Below are 14,599 nucleotides of genomic sequence, written 5' to 3' on the forward strand. Positions count from 1 at the left end.
TTAGCCAAATTTCCTATGCTATTTCTGGCTTTTCTATTTGCTGCTTATATGACCTTAATTCCTGAGGCACTCTGTGTATTGTCACTAAAAATTATGATGATAGTATTATCTACATCAGAGTTGTTACAGGGATTCAATTAATTAGAATAATGCTTGGGTGGGGAAAATGGCTGAAAAAAATCAATTTCATTGTTTGAGCAATTTGTTCCTATAAACCGTCATAGAGCTGGGCTTGAGCTCAGATATGTTTAAGTACATGCCTCGGGGTTAAATGTCTCCACTGTCAATGACAGTGATCAAATATTCTAAAATTCAGTTAGACGGTTTCAAATCAACTGTGATTCTCTTCACACACAATAGGTTGAAGTTCTTCTAAGTCTTTAAAATCAACTCAGGATCCTTGGAAGAGAAGCCATAGAATTAGTAGGAACCAAAAAGGATTTGACCTAAACTAGACAAACTATCATTGTCCAAACCAAAACTGTATTGGGGATATTGCTCATTTTTTCTGCCTATTTTTTTTTATTTTGTTTTTGCCTATTTGAGTTTGGGGAAATCAGATATTTGTACTTAAAATTAATTACATGTCATTTGTAATTGATTATAAAGCTGTATTTTTGCATAAGTAGCCCTTATTATAAAGTATAAGTCTAAAAACTTACAAAATCTTTTATTGGTAGATTTACACATAAACCTAATGTGAGTCATCCCGCTAGTTATTACTATATTTTTAGACCAAATAAAACCTTCCTGACTATTACGAACATGAATTACAGTTTGATTTTAGCTGCTACTGCCAAGGAAAGGAAGAATGGACTCAATGTCCTAACCATTTAATAAAAATCTTCATCCAAATTAAAACCACAACATATCTTTCAAAAGTATCTTTTGAATATTTTCCCATTTCAATATAAAGAAATGATGGAGAATGTACTGTGTATGTTCATCTTATTGATTATTGAATAAAATACTGTTTGGCCAATGAGACAGCAGGTTAGACAGGACTAGGAGTCAGAGAGGATTCTGGGAAATGTAGTAGAGAAGTGGTGATCCAGGCAGGAAGTGATATAGCAAGGAGACTCATATTTAAGCAAGAAGAAACAGGAAGTGTCCCTTTTTCCCTTTCTCCTCCTCGATTGGCAGGATGTGAGCCACCAGCAAGAGAGGGTGCCAACAAAAGGCATCCTCTATCAGATAAGTCTTATAAAATATATAGATTTATGATAATTAAGACTGAGCTAACAGATGAGAATCCTAGTCATTGGCCAAGCAGCACTTAAACCTAATACAACTTTCTGTGTAGTAATTTGGGCCCTAACTCCAGCGGGCAGTTGGCGTAAAGCCACACATGGTGGTGGGGCTAAGCGGCTTTTGGTGGAAAGATATATCATAAGAAAGAAACTTCCATTTTCCCATTACAAAGCAAAATCCTGGGTTCATTCTGTCACCTGAGTCTCCTGGTGTGAGCTTCCCAGGTGCCAGCTTCCCCAGGTGCCAGCTTCCCCAGGTGCCAGCTTCTCCTGGTGCAGTCCAGTCCTATTGGCTTTCATGTGAAAACATGCTGAATATGACCTTTCCTCATTCCTCTACCCCTGCCTGCCTGGAGACCCATTGGCCTTTGCTTAGTTCGTTGCATGAACTCTAGGCTGCCTTCTCTATTCTCTCCTGACTTCATGCCTTCAATCTCAGCTCTGCTCAAAACCTTCATCAGCGTTCTCAGCTTGTAATTAAATTGAATTAACCAATTCATTACTTTTTGTCTATTTCTATTTAGTAGAGGTGAGACTGAATCTGAGGCCGTATTTAGAGTCGGCAAGCCCTGTATGTCACAGCTCCATACCAATCCTGTAGGAGCTTTACCTCCTAGGGCAAAGTGCATGGACCTGCAGGTCCCTGGTCCTCTGCCATCTAATTCCTGTCTCATTTTATTTGCTGCTGTTTCCCTTGCTCAGTCTCTCTAGCTAAGTGGCTTCTGGAATAAGCCTGCAGGCCCCTATTACTGGAGCTGGCTCTTCTAGAACTTTTGTCTGGAATGTTCTCCTATGCAAAGTCATGTGGCTACCAGTCTGCCTTGGTCTGTTTATGCTACTACAACAGAATACCTCAGACTTGGTAATGGAAAGAGAACAAAAGTTGAAATCTCACTGTTTTGTTTTCTTGTGGCTTTGGAGGTTGGGAAATTTAAGATAAAGATGCTGGAAGGTTCACTATTGGCTGGAAGATAATTGTTCCACATTCCAACATGGCGTCTTGTCACTTCCTCCTCTGGGTGTGGTGGTGAGGGGCGATGAAAGCCAGGCATGGCAGACAGGAGGAATGAGAGAAGGTCAAGGTTGTTTCCTCTTGTCTTTCTAAAGCGATTAATCTCACTCACGAAGGTTCTCACCTGATAACTTAGATCCTAAAAGCTCTAAACTATCACATGGGAGTTTTAGTTCCACAATATGATTTTGGAGCAATAAACACATTTAAGCCATATCAAAGCCTACTCAAAAGTCAGATTTTCAGTGAGGTCCTCCGAGGATTCTCTATGTCAAATTTCAGCCCCGAGTCCTTGCTTGTACTTGAAATCTTGCCCTTGAACTTTATCTGAGTCACCGTCTAATACAATACAGTTCATTGTCTGTTTTCTTCATTGCCCCACGAGACAGGATTATTTTCTGTTTCATTCACCAAGGCTTCTCCTATGTCTGCTATAGAGCAGGAACTAAAAACATTGTTGTTAACTGTTTCTGACTCTTATTCAGACACAATGAAGACTATAAATTTACTTAATAAAAATATCCTACATTTATAAATCTGTTGGTTTACAAATATTTTATATTTATAAATATGCAAGCCATCTACCCAGTCCTAGTTAATAGTTCTGAAATCAATTCTAATTATCTGGCAGCATAATGGCCAAAGTGAGATATTTATAATTTTCTGTTTATTTTACTCTCTGGAACATTTGATAGCAGCTTTCAACCACAAAACATTTTTAGATTAAAATTACCTTACCCCCTGTGGCCATCCGTGGGCACTTGTGACAGACTCCTCGCTGGTGCTGATTGGACACTGGGGGCTCTAACAAACTTTAAATATCAGCGAATGCTCAGGGACTGCTAAGCCCAAAGAAGCTGAGCTTTGCCAAAGGTCAATGACACCAGGTAATTTGTCTCTTAACTGCTCCTCACAGGGAACTGCTTTATATTGAAAGTGCTTGCCTAAGTTTTTAGTTTCCTCACCATACTGGTCTGGTTAATTGGAAATAAGTGCAATTAGAACTCTTCTCAGCTGAGCTTAATTGTCTAAATGCAGTGCTTTGTTCTATATGATAGAGTGCTAGAGATCATTAACTAAACTCCATGGCTTGGCAGCATATTGGCCTATGGGCTATCATTATTATCAAGACCCATAGTAACTGGGAGCTGCACCATTTGATGAACCAGACACAGGAGAAGTCAGCTGTACTTCTGTTTGCAAACACTGCACTGATGTATCCAGCAGCATTGAGCTATTTGATAAATGCATAGATTGTCCTTATCTACAATACTTAGAAGCCAAAATTCTAGCTTGAATGCAGATCCTTAAGATTAAGTTAGAAGACCACAAACTAGGATTTTTATGTTGTATCTCAGTTGTTTTATTTTGCTGAGTTCAAGTTTTTACTATGAAATGTTTAAATGTTGTAGGAACATTTAAATTACTTTCCCATAAAAGTATTTTTGTGCAACAAATAACATTATTATTATTTTTATATTGCTTGCTATATGTTTATGTGTCAGTAAAATATTTAATATTCATGAAGACCAACAGATTGCTGTCCAGAGCTATGCTGGCAATTTTTCAGTGTAATGCCTCCTTGAGTTAGCTGAGCTCACTAGATCCTAGTGAAACATCCATCACACTATACATGTGTGCTTTACTCCATAAAATAAACACTAGTGTTCCAAAGATTACTCTATTGAACTTTATATAAAAAAGGTCTTCTTTAAGTTGATTGCATGTAGCCTTTATAAAATTAGATGGAAGATGGAATTTTAATTGAGGTGGCATAGAGTCTTGGTTAGGAGCACCAGTTCTGTAGCTACTTTGCCAGAAAACCAACCCTAGTTGTGTTCATTAATATTCATGAATTATGGGGCATGTTACATGACATTTCTAAGTCTGCTTCCAGTCTATAAAACTAGTAAAGCCACTTAGCTCATAATTTTGTTGTGGGACTCAAATAAATAAACACATGTAAAATTCTTAGAATAATATTTAGCTAATTTTAATATTTAGCAAATGCTTTTGCTTACAGTAAAAATTGCTCCAGTGGTTTCTCTCTCTGGCCCCTACATAGTGACTAATTCAGACATATGGCTATGAGTATGAAGATGTACACTGGGGTCCTAGCCTGGAATTGCTAAGATTCCATTCCTCACCTTTGTATCTGCCATCTTGACACACTTAATGATTCAGTATGAGCTAATATGTTGCCTGTTACTTTCAATTATACAAGCATTTAATGGTAATTTTCTAAGCATATAGAGAAAATGCCATGTTTCCAATACAGCAAATAATTATGTCTATAAAATTAATTTCTATTAATTACCAGATTAATTATAGTCAGTGATTTTTGTTTACATGATAATAATCAGACTTGGAAAATATATTTAAATATTAACCCATAACTTTGAACTATTTGTGCAAACTACCTATGTTTGTATAGATGCTAATTTTACAGGTATAATTATATATAAGATATGTAATCTATATATTAAAAGGAAATGAACTGCTGGGGGAAAGACATTGCACACATGTGCATTCATGTCTGCAGCTCCTAACTGTCATTGCTAAGAGAGGTTTTGTTACTTTTTCAGGGAGACTTGTGAAGATGATGCAGGCTGTGGCCATGTGTGTTGGACTGTTGCTTTTCAGTGTGACCTGGGCATCACCAGTAAGCATTTACAAATTCATTTATGTGTTGCATAAACTCTTTCTTTATCTAGTTTTCAAGCAGTGTTGGTTAGAAGCCTGCTACTATAGGATGCAAATTGTGGGACAGTATACCATGTTGTGTTTTCAGGAATCTCGGAGAAAACTAGTACCCAGCCACAGCGTTCCAAGTCAGCCCAGATTAATGAGTTATACTCTTAAGACTGGAACCATAATGTATCAAAAGAACCTTGCAATATTTTACCATAACCTTGAGGAATTTAACACGAATGTGTAAAGATAGATAAATACATTTTATCTGGCAGTGGGGGGAAACTAGACTATCTGTGTATTCTGCTAGTATCTTACACAGTGGGAGCCTGTCAAAGATGTTCCCTTCTTTGGCGAGGCTAAAATGGAACTGACACCCATAAACTTAACCTAAATCAAGCTTCTATTGCCTCACATATCTTCTCTTCTTCTGACTCATCCGGATGAGCACTTAGGATGTGACCAAATGATCCTGGAACAAAGTTGAGCACTACAGACTTTTTCTGCGATTCAGACACCCGGCAAATTAGATAACGTCTTAGCAGCATCCGAGCTCTCAGAGTAACTTCCGGGGTTGAGTAACTACGGAAACAAGTACTCATTCCACTGCTGACCAAGCTTAAATATAGGTGGGGAGCAAGTGGGCGAGCAGTTGGGTAACCAAACTGACAGGATGAACCATATGGTGAAAGAGCAGAAATGACGGGATCACACTATCCGCTTCACGCGCAAACCTTACACTGCAGTGAGGGCTATGCAGACTCATCAGTGGGTCCCACCTGATCCACATAGGGTCAGTCAGAACCATACAGGCCTGCACTGAAGCAGGGCAGTGGTCAAGTGGGTCTTGCTGACCTACTTCAGTCCAACCGAGGCCGAGTTATTTTGAGCCGCACATTCCAGGGAACGGCTGAAGTGTCCTTTCTCACCAGCTTCCAGTAAAGTGATTGGCCTATATAAATCCAGTGACCGCCAGTCAAAAGAGGCTGCCCATTTTCCTCCTTGGGGCAGACGATGTCATATCTATTACAGGGCTACGGTTAAGTTCAAGGCAACTGCCATGAGGGTGTCAGAGGTGTAGGGAGGCCAGCAGATTGCAAATTAAAGAGTCTTAGTAGGGGAACAGGGACAAAATTGGGAATTGTCGATTATAGTATGATCTTTTCTCACAGACATACACATTCCATTTTAACAATTACCTCAATTATTTGGTCATAGATTTTTGGTATAAAAATGAGCATATAGTAAGTCATGTGCATGTGTTATAGTTATAACCCAAATTCAAGCAGTCTTAAAGCATGAGAAAATAGAAGGGGAAGATCAAGCAGTGAAATTCAACTAATATCCATTGTATGCAATTCAGTGTGGGAGGCTTTGATGCATGCAAGTCATGATGGATCAGGAAATACAGTGGGTTAATGTACCCCAGCAAGTATATGTTTTAACACAAACATAAATGTGCATTCGGGCTCTGTTAGAAGACACTCATGCTATCAAATATCTATGCTATCATATATATCACATATATGCTATCATATATAATATATGCTACCATATATATCATATATACACCATCTTTACACCTAGCCATCCATGTTATTTCTATATTCTTCTTCCTATAGCTAATTTTGATATTGCTAAAAATGAGGTAACAGTTTAAGTTTGTTGTCACAGAATCAGGGAAAAACTAACAATAAGAAATAGATGCAATAAGAAAACAATATAAATACATTTTGAAAATTTGACATAAACTTCAGGAGCATATCCCATATTAGTAAATATTCTTTCAAATAAAGCTACTCTAATTTTTGATTAATTTAAATTTAAATTAAAAACAATCTTATTTTACATGCCAATCCTAGTTCCCTCTCCCTCCTGTCCACCCATTCCGTCACCAACCCTCATCCCACCCCCCCATCTGCTCCCAGGGAGGGTGAGGCCTCCCATGGGGGATCATCAAACTTTGTCACATCATTTGGGGCAGGAACAAGGCCCTCCCTGCATGTATCTAGGCTGAGCAAGGTGTCCCTCCATAGGGAATGGGCTCCCAAAGTCCATTTGTGTACTAGGGATAAATACTGGTCCTACTGCCAGAGGTCCCATAGTCTGCCCAAGCCCACCAACTGACACCCACATTCAGGGCACTGGTTGGGTCCTATGCTGGTTCCCCTGCTGTCAGACTGGGATCCATGAGCTCCCACTTGCTCAGGTCAGCTGTTTCTGTGAGTTTCCCAGCATGGTCTTGACCCCTTTACTCACCGCTCCTCCCTTTCTACAACTGGATTCTAGGAGTTCAGCTCAGTGCTTAGCTGTGGGTGTCTGCTTCTGCTTCCATTGACTACTGGATGAAGGCTCTAGGATGGCATATAAGGTAGTCATCAATCTCATTTTAGGGGAAGGACATTTAACATAGCTGTTCCACTATTGCTTAGATTCTTAGTTGGGGTTTTCCTTGTGGATTCCTGGACATTTTCCTAGTGCCAGATTTCTCTTAAAATCTATAACAGCTCTCTCTATTAAGGTATCTCTTTCTTTGCTCTTCTTCTCTGTTCTTCCCCAAACTTGAGCTTCCTAATCCCTCATGTTCTCCTCCCTTCTCCCTCCCTGATCCCTTCCCTTCTCCCCTCCTCTTTCTCATATCTCTCTCCTCTCTCCCCTGTGTTCCCAATTTACTCAGATCTTTTCCCTTTCCCCTTCTCAGAGGGGGTCCATGTATGTTTTTTTATTACCTCAGTCTTGGGATCTTGGAAGACAAGATTGGGGGTGGAACATCTCCCTCCTTCTCCATCACCAGCTGTGTTGTGTGGGCACTCTCTTTCTATTGCTCAAGTCACGTGGCTATTAAGGCACTCAAGTGAAATTTTTATGCAACAGTCCTTTGCAAACTGAAATCCTCTGCAAATATATTGTGTCCTAGAAATATAAGATGTTAATGACAAAGCAATTGTTTGTTTCTAGAATGAAATGGAATAGTAGCCCAAATAATGGGACACTTGAGTTTACATTGCTGTGAAGATTTTATCAATTAGAGTAGAGCCACATAAACAAAATGCCAAGCCTTTGGGTGTTGTTTAGGAAAAGCACTCTCTAGGTAAGTAGGACAGGTGGACGAGGGGGTCCTCAGACTGCTTAGGTGACTGGGCATCACTGCACCTTCCATGCAGAACTGTGGTGGGTGCTGTGCATCTTCGACACCACCACATCACATCACATCACAGCTGCTGGCTTACACTATCACCACACATTCTGAACTCGGAGTTACCCCACTTACACCTAACTAATGAAGGCTTCTTTGCTGTGAACTTCAATGGCCATTACTCCCCTACTGGATCACCATGCCTGCCTCTCCCCACCCATGTCATGGGAACACATGGGAACATGTCATGGGAACATGGGATTCATGCTGGAATCGGATTCTGTGGTACAGACGGCACTGCCACCTAGTGGGGAGGAAAGCAATGTTTTTCTTTCCTAACAAATATTTAAGGAGAAGTGGGTCCAACCCTCTTTTCAGTCAGAATGATTTTCCACATTAGTATAATCCAGTGAAAGAAAAAAATGAAATAATTGTTGTTTGAAGAAATGAATGAAAGAATATTCTGTTTGGTGAAACTGAGTCCCTTGTTTCCTTGCAGAATTTCAACCACAGACTGTGAAAACTAGGCAAGGCTATGCAGAAGAACAGAGGGCAAACAGAATTATTCCTCTCAAATAACTATTTTAGCTTTGTAAAGAATAAAAGCCTACTAGGGAACATTTTAACTACCAAAATATTCTTGGGTGCTTAGACTAGAAGCACACAGTGTCCAGCAGAATGGTGACACATTCTAGTTCATTATAATTCCTACAACAGATGATTAAAAATTTCCACATATCGATGGCTTCTTTTCAGTGTGATTGCAACCTTCAAATGGAACAGTGGTTTACTACACAACCTTCAGAGGGATAGGTAAGAGTTCTGGGACTTTGTTATTAGTAAACGCGATTCTCTGTGTGAGCTGCATATGAAAACAAACCAAAGAAAGGAGCGGGAAGCTGGTTAACTGGCTTCAACAGAGAACTGGGCCCTCATGCTATTCGTTTCCCATATGTATCAAGAAAGTTAAGCAAATACTATCAGATTTGCATGTTATCAAATTACAGCTCATTTCTAGCATGGCTTGTCCTGCCAATCCCAGTTCTATGTTCTGAAACTCTCAGCTGAAAATTACAAAGTCTGAATGGCAAACTTAAAAACCAGAGCATTCATGAGGCATTTGCCAGCCAGACCTTGCCATCAGCATAGTAAAACCTGCCTTGCTTCTAATGTCCTCTCCACTCTATTCTGGAAGTATTTACTCATGTTGAAATTCTACTAAAATATAGTAGTAAGATTGATACACTGGGGTATGACAAACAATTGACAGTGACATGCAAGAAAAATTTATTTCAAGATTTATACAAAAGGGAGCCCAAGTGGTAGTTGTCTTCTGGAGTGGCCAACACTTGCCCTCCTGTGGTTATAAAAGGTACTACCAATTGTCAGAAGCAAAATTAGACCTCTCAAGTTAAACAATATCATGTAGTATGAGGAAAAAATCCAGAAAATCTCTTGAGATTAAAAACCTCTTAACATAATGGTGTAGCTTTTTGCATCATATATAAGGCATCACCATGAAAAATATGTCTACTTTGAAAGCAGCATAAAGGTGAGTGGCTTAGTAAAGGCCCCTCACATGTGACAGTCTGAACTAGCAAGGAGACTCTGCAGGGACAAAGTGCTCTGACATTTCCAGCCATGGATGTTGCCTTTCCTCCCTCCTCCAAACCCCCAGGTTCTAAGTCATCGTGCTATGCAACTCTGCCTTCCAGTACTCTCCTTACCCCCATCCAATGTTTTGGCCCAAGCCATGCTCTGATTTAGGACCTACTTCTGCAAGTGTGGCCTTGGTGGACCTCAGGGGCCTGAAATTGTCATTTTGCTGTGCCTTGATAACACCGATTCTCATGAGGAGGTATTCTACCATATACTGGAACAGTATAGACTTCCAGAGGAAGGAAGTTACTATGACAGGCCGTCCTGCACTCAAAAGTGACACACATCTCTGTATCTTAAACTCATTCCATAGATGACTTCATCCATGTCCAGTCTCATCAAAGAGGAAGATGAGGTCCTTGTCGCTGGGATGACAATAATTATTTCACTCATTGGCTTCTTGCAGAATCATTGCCCAAAGAACCACAAACAGCTTTAAATGCCTCCAACTAAACAGCTATTTACTTTCCTAAGTCTAGCTTCATTTCCCCCAGAAGTGAGAATTTTGTCTTCCTCAGCTAGATATTCTTCATATAGCCATCTCTAAGGCTGTATTGATCTATCTGTCTATTGAAATCAGTTAATTTTGGTTCTGGGTTGACATTTCTATTTAGTGCTTCCTGGCGTGTGAGATACAATACTAACAGAAACAACTGGAGAAATGAAGTCCCCTCTCAGAACTTAAAGATAGAGAAGAGACACCAAGAACCCAAAACAGGTTGTGGAAAGTGCCATGTGAGTGGCACCAAGGGGAAAAACATACCTTTGGGGCTGGAAGTAGAAAGAAATCAGTTCTGGGCTGGTGTTCAGAAAGAGCTACGCAAAGGAAACTCTGAACCCGGTTGTGGGGGAGCAATAAAGTTTGAGAAGACAGATGGGAGTGGGCAGGCTGTTCCCTAATAAAAGAATGGCATGAAGTAAGGCCCGGAAGGAAGGAGAAGACAGACAGACAGCTGACTCATTCCTGCCATGAACCCAAATGGACGGAAATCACTTCCCTGAGCACACGAAGAACAAAAAGGATTTTGTATTTTAAAATATTTTCTCAGACAAATGGTTGACTGTCTTATACCAAAGTTAAAATGTCCTCCCATGCTTTTCTACACAAAACAGTTTTATTTACTCTTCTAATTAGATGCACACCAGTTACTTGTAAGCATGTTACCTTTCTGAAGAAAACAGAGGAGGGGCGGGAAGCTAATAGAAACACCAAAAAAAATGGAACAAAATTTTCTCTAAGACTGGCAGGAAAAAAATTAAGAATTTTTAAAATTAAATTTTAATTTAATAAACTATACTGATTTTTCTAACCCATCTGTTTAGCTTGAAATGTCTCTTCAGAAATGAGTAAATAAACATAAATTCCCAAGGCAAATTTTCTGGGATTCACTGGCTTAAACTCAGTATTTAGAATGTTTTTTATTCAGAAGTAAATCACTATGGATCCTTTGTTCTCATAATAAAAATCTTACCTTTTTTTCCCAAATAAGACTGGACCTATAAAAGTTAGTGATAATAGTATCATCATTCCCATATGTAAAATCATTTCAAATTATATCTTACAATTAAGACAAATGGACACTTTTGGAGACTTCCTACTGACAAGTTCTGCCAGACTAGAGGGGACTTCTAAAAACTATTCTCAGCTGCAGTTCAAGTGTGTGCTTAGTTAATGGTCTCACAATTCCAAACACTTGATAAGATACATTTTAAAGCAAGCAGAGCCAGAGGGGTCACAGCAAGATGGTTCAGATGTGGCCACCAAACCACACAACCCGAATGCAACCAGAACTCACATGGAGGAGGGAGAGATGAAACTTTCACAACTTATTCTCAAACATCCACGCATACATGGGTATTGAGACATGAAAACATTCCCCATCCTCAACACCACACACACACACACACACACACACACACACACACACACACACTCAGTATTCTTAATTAGAGATTGAGGATATCAAAACTCTATTCCATTTTAGACAATGTGTGATCAGTGGCCACAAGCTTGCAGAACCCATAGCCAAAGAGTGACATTCAGAATGCAAAGAGTCTACAGTTAGCTGCCACTACATAAAACATAAAGACACGAGAGGACAGTTGTCATCCTATGAGGAAGACTGCTGTTGCCATTGTGTAGGGAAGCAAGCTAGCATTGCATCAAGGGTGCCACACAGCCCTGCGTATGAATGACAGCTAGCATCATTTGATATAGATCCTGGTGGATGAGACACTGTGATAGATGCTTTGCTTGCATTGCATCATTTAACAAAATTCTTTTTTAAAAAAAATCTTGAAAAGTGTGTATTTTCTTATTTTGTAGTAAAAAGTCACATGCCTCCTCAGCTCTCCCAGCCAGAATAGGAAAGGCAGCTGATGTGATATCTGAGCCCTTCTGTAGCACCGTTACTTTAGTGAGCACCGATTTGAGAGAAATGAGAGCCTTTGGGAGCTGGAGAGATGTTTCAGCAGTCAAGAACACTTACTGCTCTCCCAGAGGATCAGGGTTTGTCTTCCCACACTCACATGGGCACTCACAACCATCTATAACTCCACTTTCAAGGGTACTGATGATATCTCTCTGGCCTCTGTGGGCATCAGGCACATACGTGGCTCATAGACTCATATACAGGTGAAATATTCACACACATTAAAGATAGTAAGATTCCAAACATTTGGCCATTCTATCTGTCATCTCATCGGATGCAGCTCAACATGGCATTTGCTTGCCTGAACTACTTTAGCATCTTTATGATTTTCCTTACACTTCATAAAGATGTAAGCTTCTAGCTGATTTTCCTTTCTCCATATGGGAGCTTTCATCTATTCATATCTTTAATTATCATAACCAAGACATTAGCACGCTCAAGGAAAGCTAACACATGAAGTGTGTCCAAAAATATATTGACTCTGACACTTAGTCTTAAAATATTCTCTCCATTTTGCTCCTGGTTATTTGAATCTAACCTAGACATCAAATCTACTTCATTCTTCTTTTCCCATGAAACCTGCTTTGCTCCATTCCATCTGCATTGACTTGTAGGCTTTTCATTAAATATATTATAAGTTTTAAACACTTTTTCTATGAATTATCAGTTTTTAAAGATTTAACATAAAATAATCACTTTACGCTAAATTTTTTACTTCAGAAAAAAGAAAAAAAAGCAGTGACAATATTGCTCTTCACCAGTTTGACCAAGGCAGAAATCACAAATTAACACCTAAAGAAATCATTAGCCAGGAAAAAAGAGAAAGGCTTGTCTCTTTTGAAGTCAATGAAAATAACGAAAGCAGAAGTAAATCCAAATCTTAATGTAAATTCACAGATGCTGATTGAAGAGGACAGCACTAACAACAAAGGCGGCACCAATGAGAACTTAACAGCATCTGTGTATCCTGAGCCCTCAGGGGACAAAGGAGCAGAGAATCTAGAGGATATCCTCCGTAACCTACCTGATCAGGAGAGGCATGATGCCATTCTCGCCAGAAGTATTATGCAGCCTATAAAGAGACCGGTGACTGGGATTGAACGATCAGGGGATGAAAACAAAGAGAAGAAACCTAAGACTGTTCCAAGCATGATTCCAGCAGATGTTAGAGATGCTAAAGACCACTTAAAACACACAGGGAATCAAGAGAGGCATCTACCATCCCAGAACAGCCCAGCAAAAAGCAAAGGTACCCATCAGATCCGACGAAGCACTCACTACCTAACGCATCTCCCCCAAATCAGAAAGATTCCTAGTGACTTTGAAGGCAGTGGTTCCCCAGACACTCAGGTGAGGGGGGATAACAATGTTCCTCCTTTCAGTGGGGACGGGCAACATTTCAAGTATCTTCCTGGCAAAGGAGGTGCTGTTAGGCCTGGTCTAGAAGGCTCAGCTAGTCATATGGGCCTCTCCGGCTCTGACAAAGCTGAGATTGTTAACCCCCACACGAGTGGACTGGGTTCTAATGAGATCCCCGAGAGAGAAAGACATGGCGGCGATGCTGTTGCAACCAGAGACAAAACCGCACAACGGGCAGGTGCCGTGGGTGTGAGTCTTGTGGAGGGCAGCAATGACATCACAGGCAGTACTAATTTTAGGGAACTCCCTGGAAAGGAAGGAAACAGAATTGATGCTGGCAGCCAAAATGCCCATCAAGGGAAAGTAGAATTTCATTATCCACAAGTGCCCTCCAGAGAAAAGCTAAAAGGGGGCAGCAGTGATAATTCGGGGAGCGCCAGTTACAATGAGATTCCTAAGCGCAGCAAAGGTAGTCCTAGGACAGACACAGAAGAATCCTATAGGAACCAAGTGACCCTGACTGAAAAACGAAGATTCCCAGATAAAGGCAAAAGCCAGGGCCTGGTTCTTCCTTCTCACAGTCTAGGTAATGAGGCTAAAAGCAAAGGAGATTCCAGTCATGAGGGGAGTGTAATGACAAACAGCAGAAGACACCATTATGTACTCCATGGACAAAGTAATTCTACAAGGAATAAAGGGGGGGTGTCACAATGGATAGGAGGTGCCTGGCCTTCTCGAAGGTCCCATGCCTACAGACGCTTCAGCACCCACAACAGAAGAGACAGCAGTGAGTCGTCCAGTGGCAGCTCAAGTGAGAGTGACGGTGGTGACTAGTCCTCAGGAATTTGGAGGACTAGTCCTCTGCTCCTGGAGGAAGAGAGGAAGCAGCAGGAACTGAGCAAGCTCACAAACCTGGTCCCCTCCAGGACATTGTGATGTTCTAGTGGTCATAAGAAGTATTTCTACTCAAAGTTCTGACCCTGTTTTTAAATAAAAATTTCCATTAAAAATGTTATCTAGTAGGTAACATTTGGGTAGGCGACACATTGAAATGGTCTGT

General features: G+C 40.3%; 1 protein-coding gene across 1 annotated transcript; it reads left to right on the top strand.

Annotated features, from left to right (window-relative positions):
- Positions 1 to 4,864: 4,864 nt before the first annotated feature.
- Positions 4,865 to 14,373, top strand: Mepe (matrix extracellular phosphoglycoprotein). Its single transcript, XM_035453059.1, has 4 exons — positions 4,865 to 4,928; positions 8,589 to 8,652; positions 11,837 to 11,850; positions 13,091 to 14,373. The coding sequence occupies exons 1-4, from the start codon at positions 4,865 to 4,867 to the stop codon at positions 14,371 to 14,373; spliced, it is 1,425 nt and encodes a 474-aa protein (XP_035308950.1).
- The last annotated feature ends 226 nt before the right edge of the window (positions 14,374 to 14,599 follow it).

Source organism: Cricetulus griseus (genome assembly GCF_003668045.3).
Source record: "Cricetulus griseus strain 17A/GY chromosome 1 unlocalized genomic scaffold, alternate assembly CriGri-PICRH-1.0 chr1_1, whole genome shotgun sequence".
Classification (NCBI taxonomy): Eukaryota; Metazoa; Chordata; class Mammalia; order Rodentia; family Cricetidae; genus Cricetulus; species Cricetulus griseus.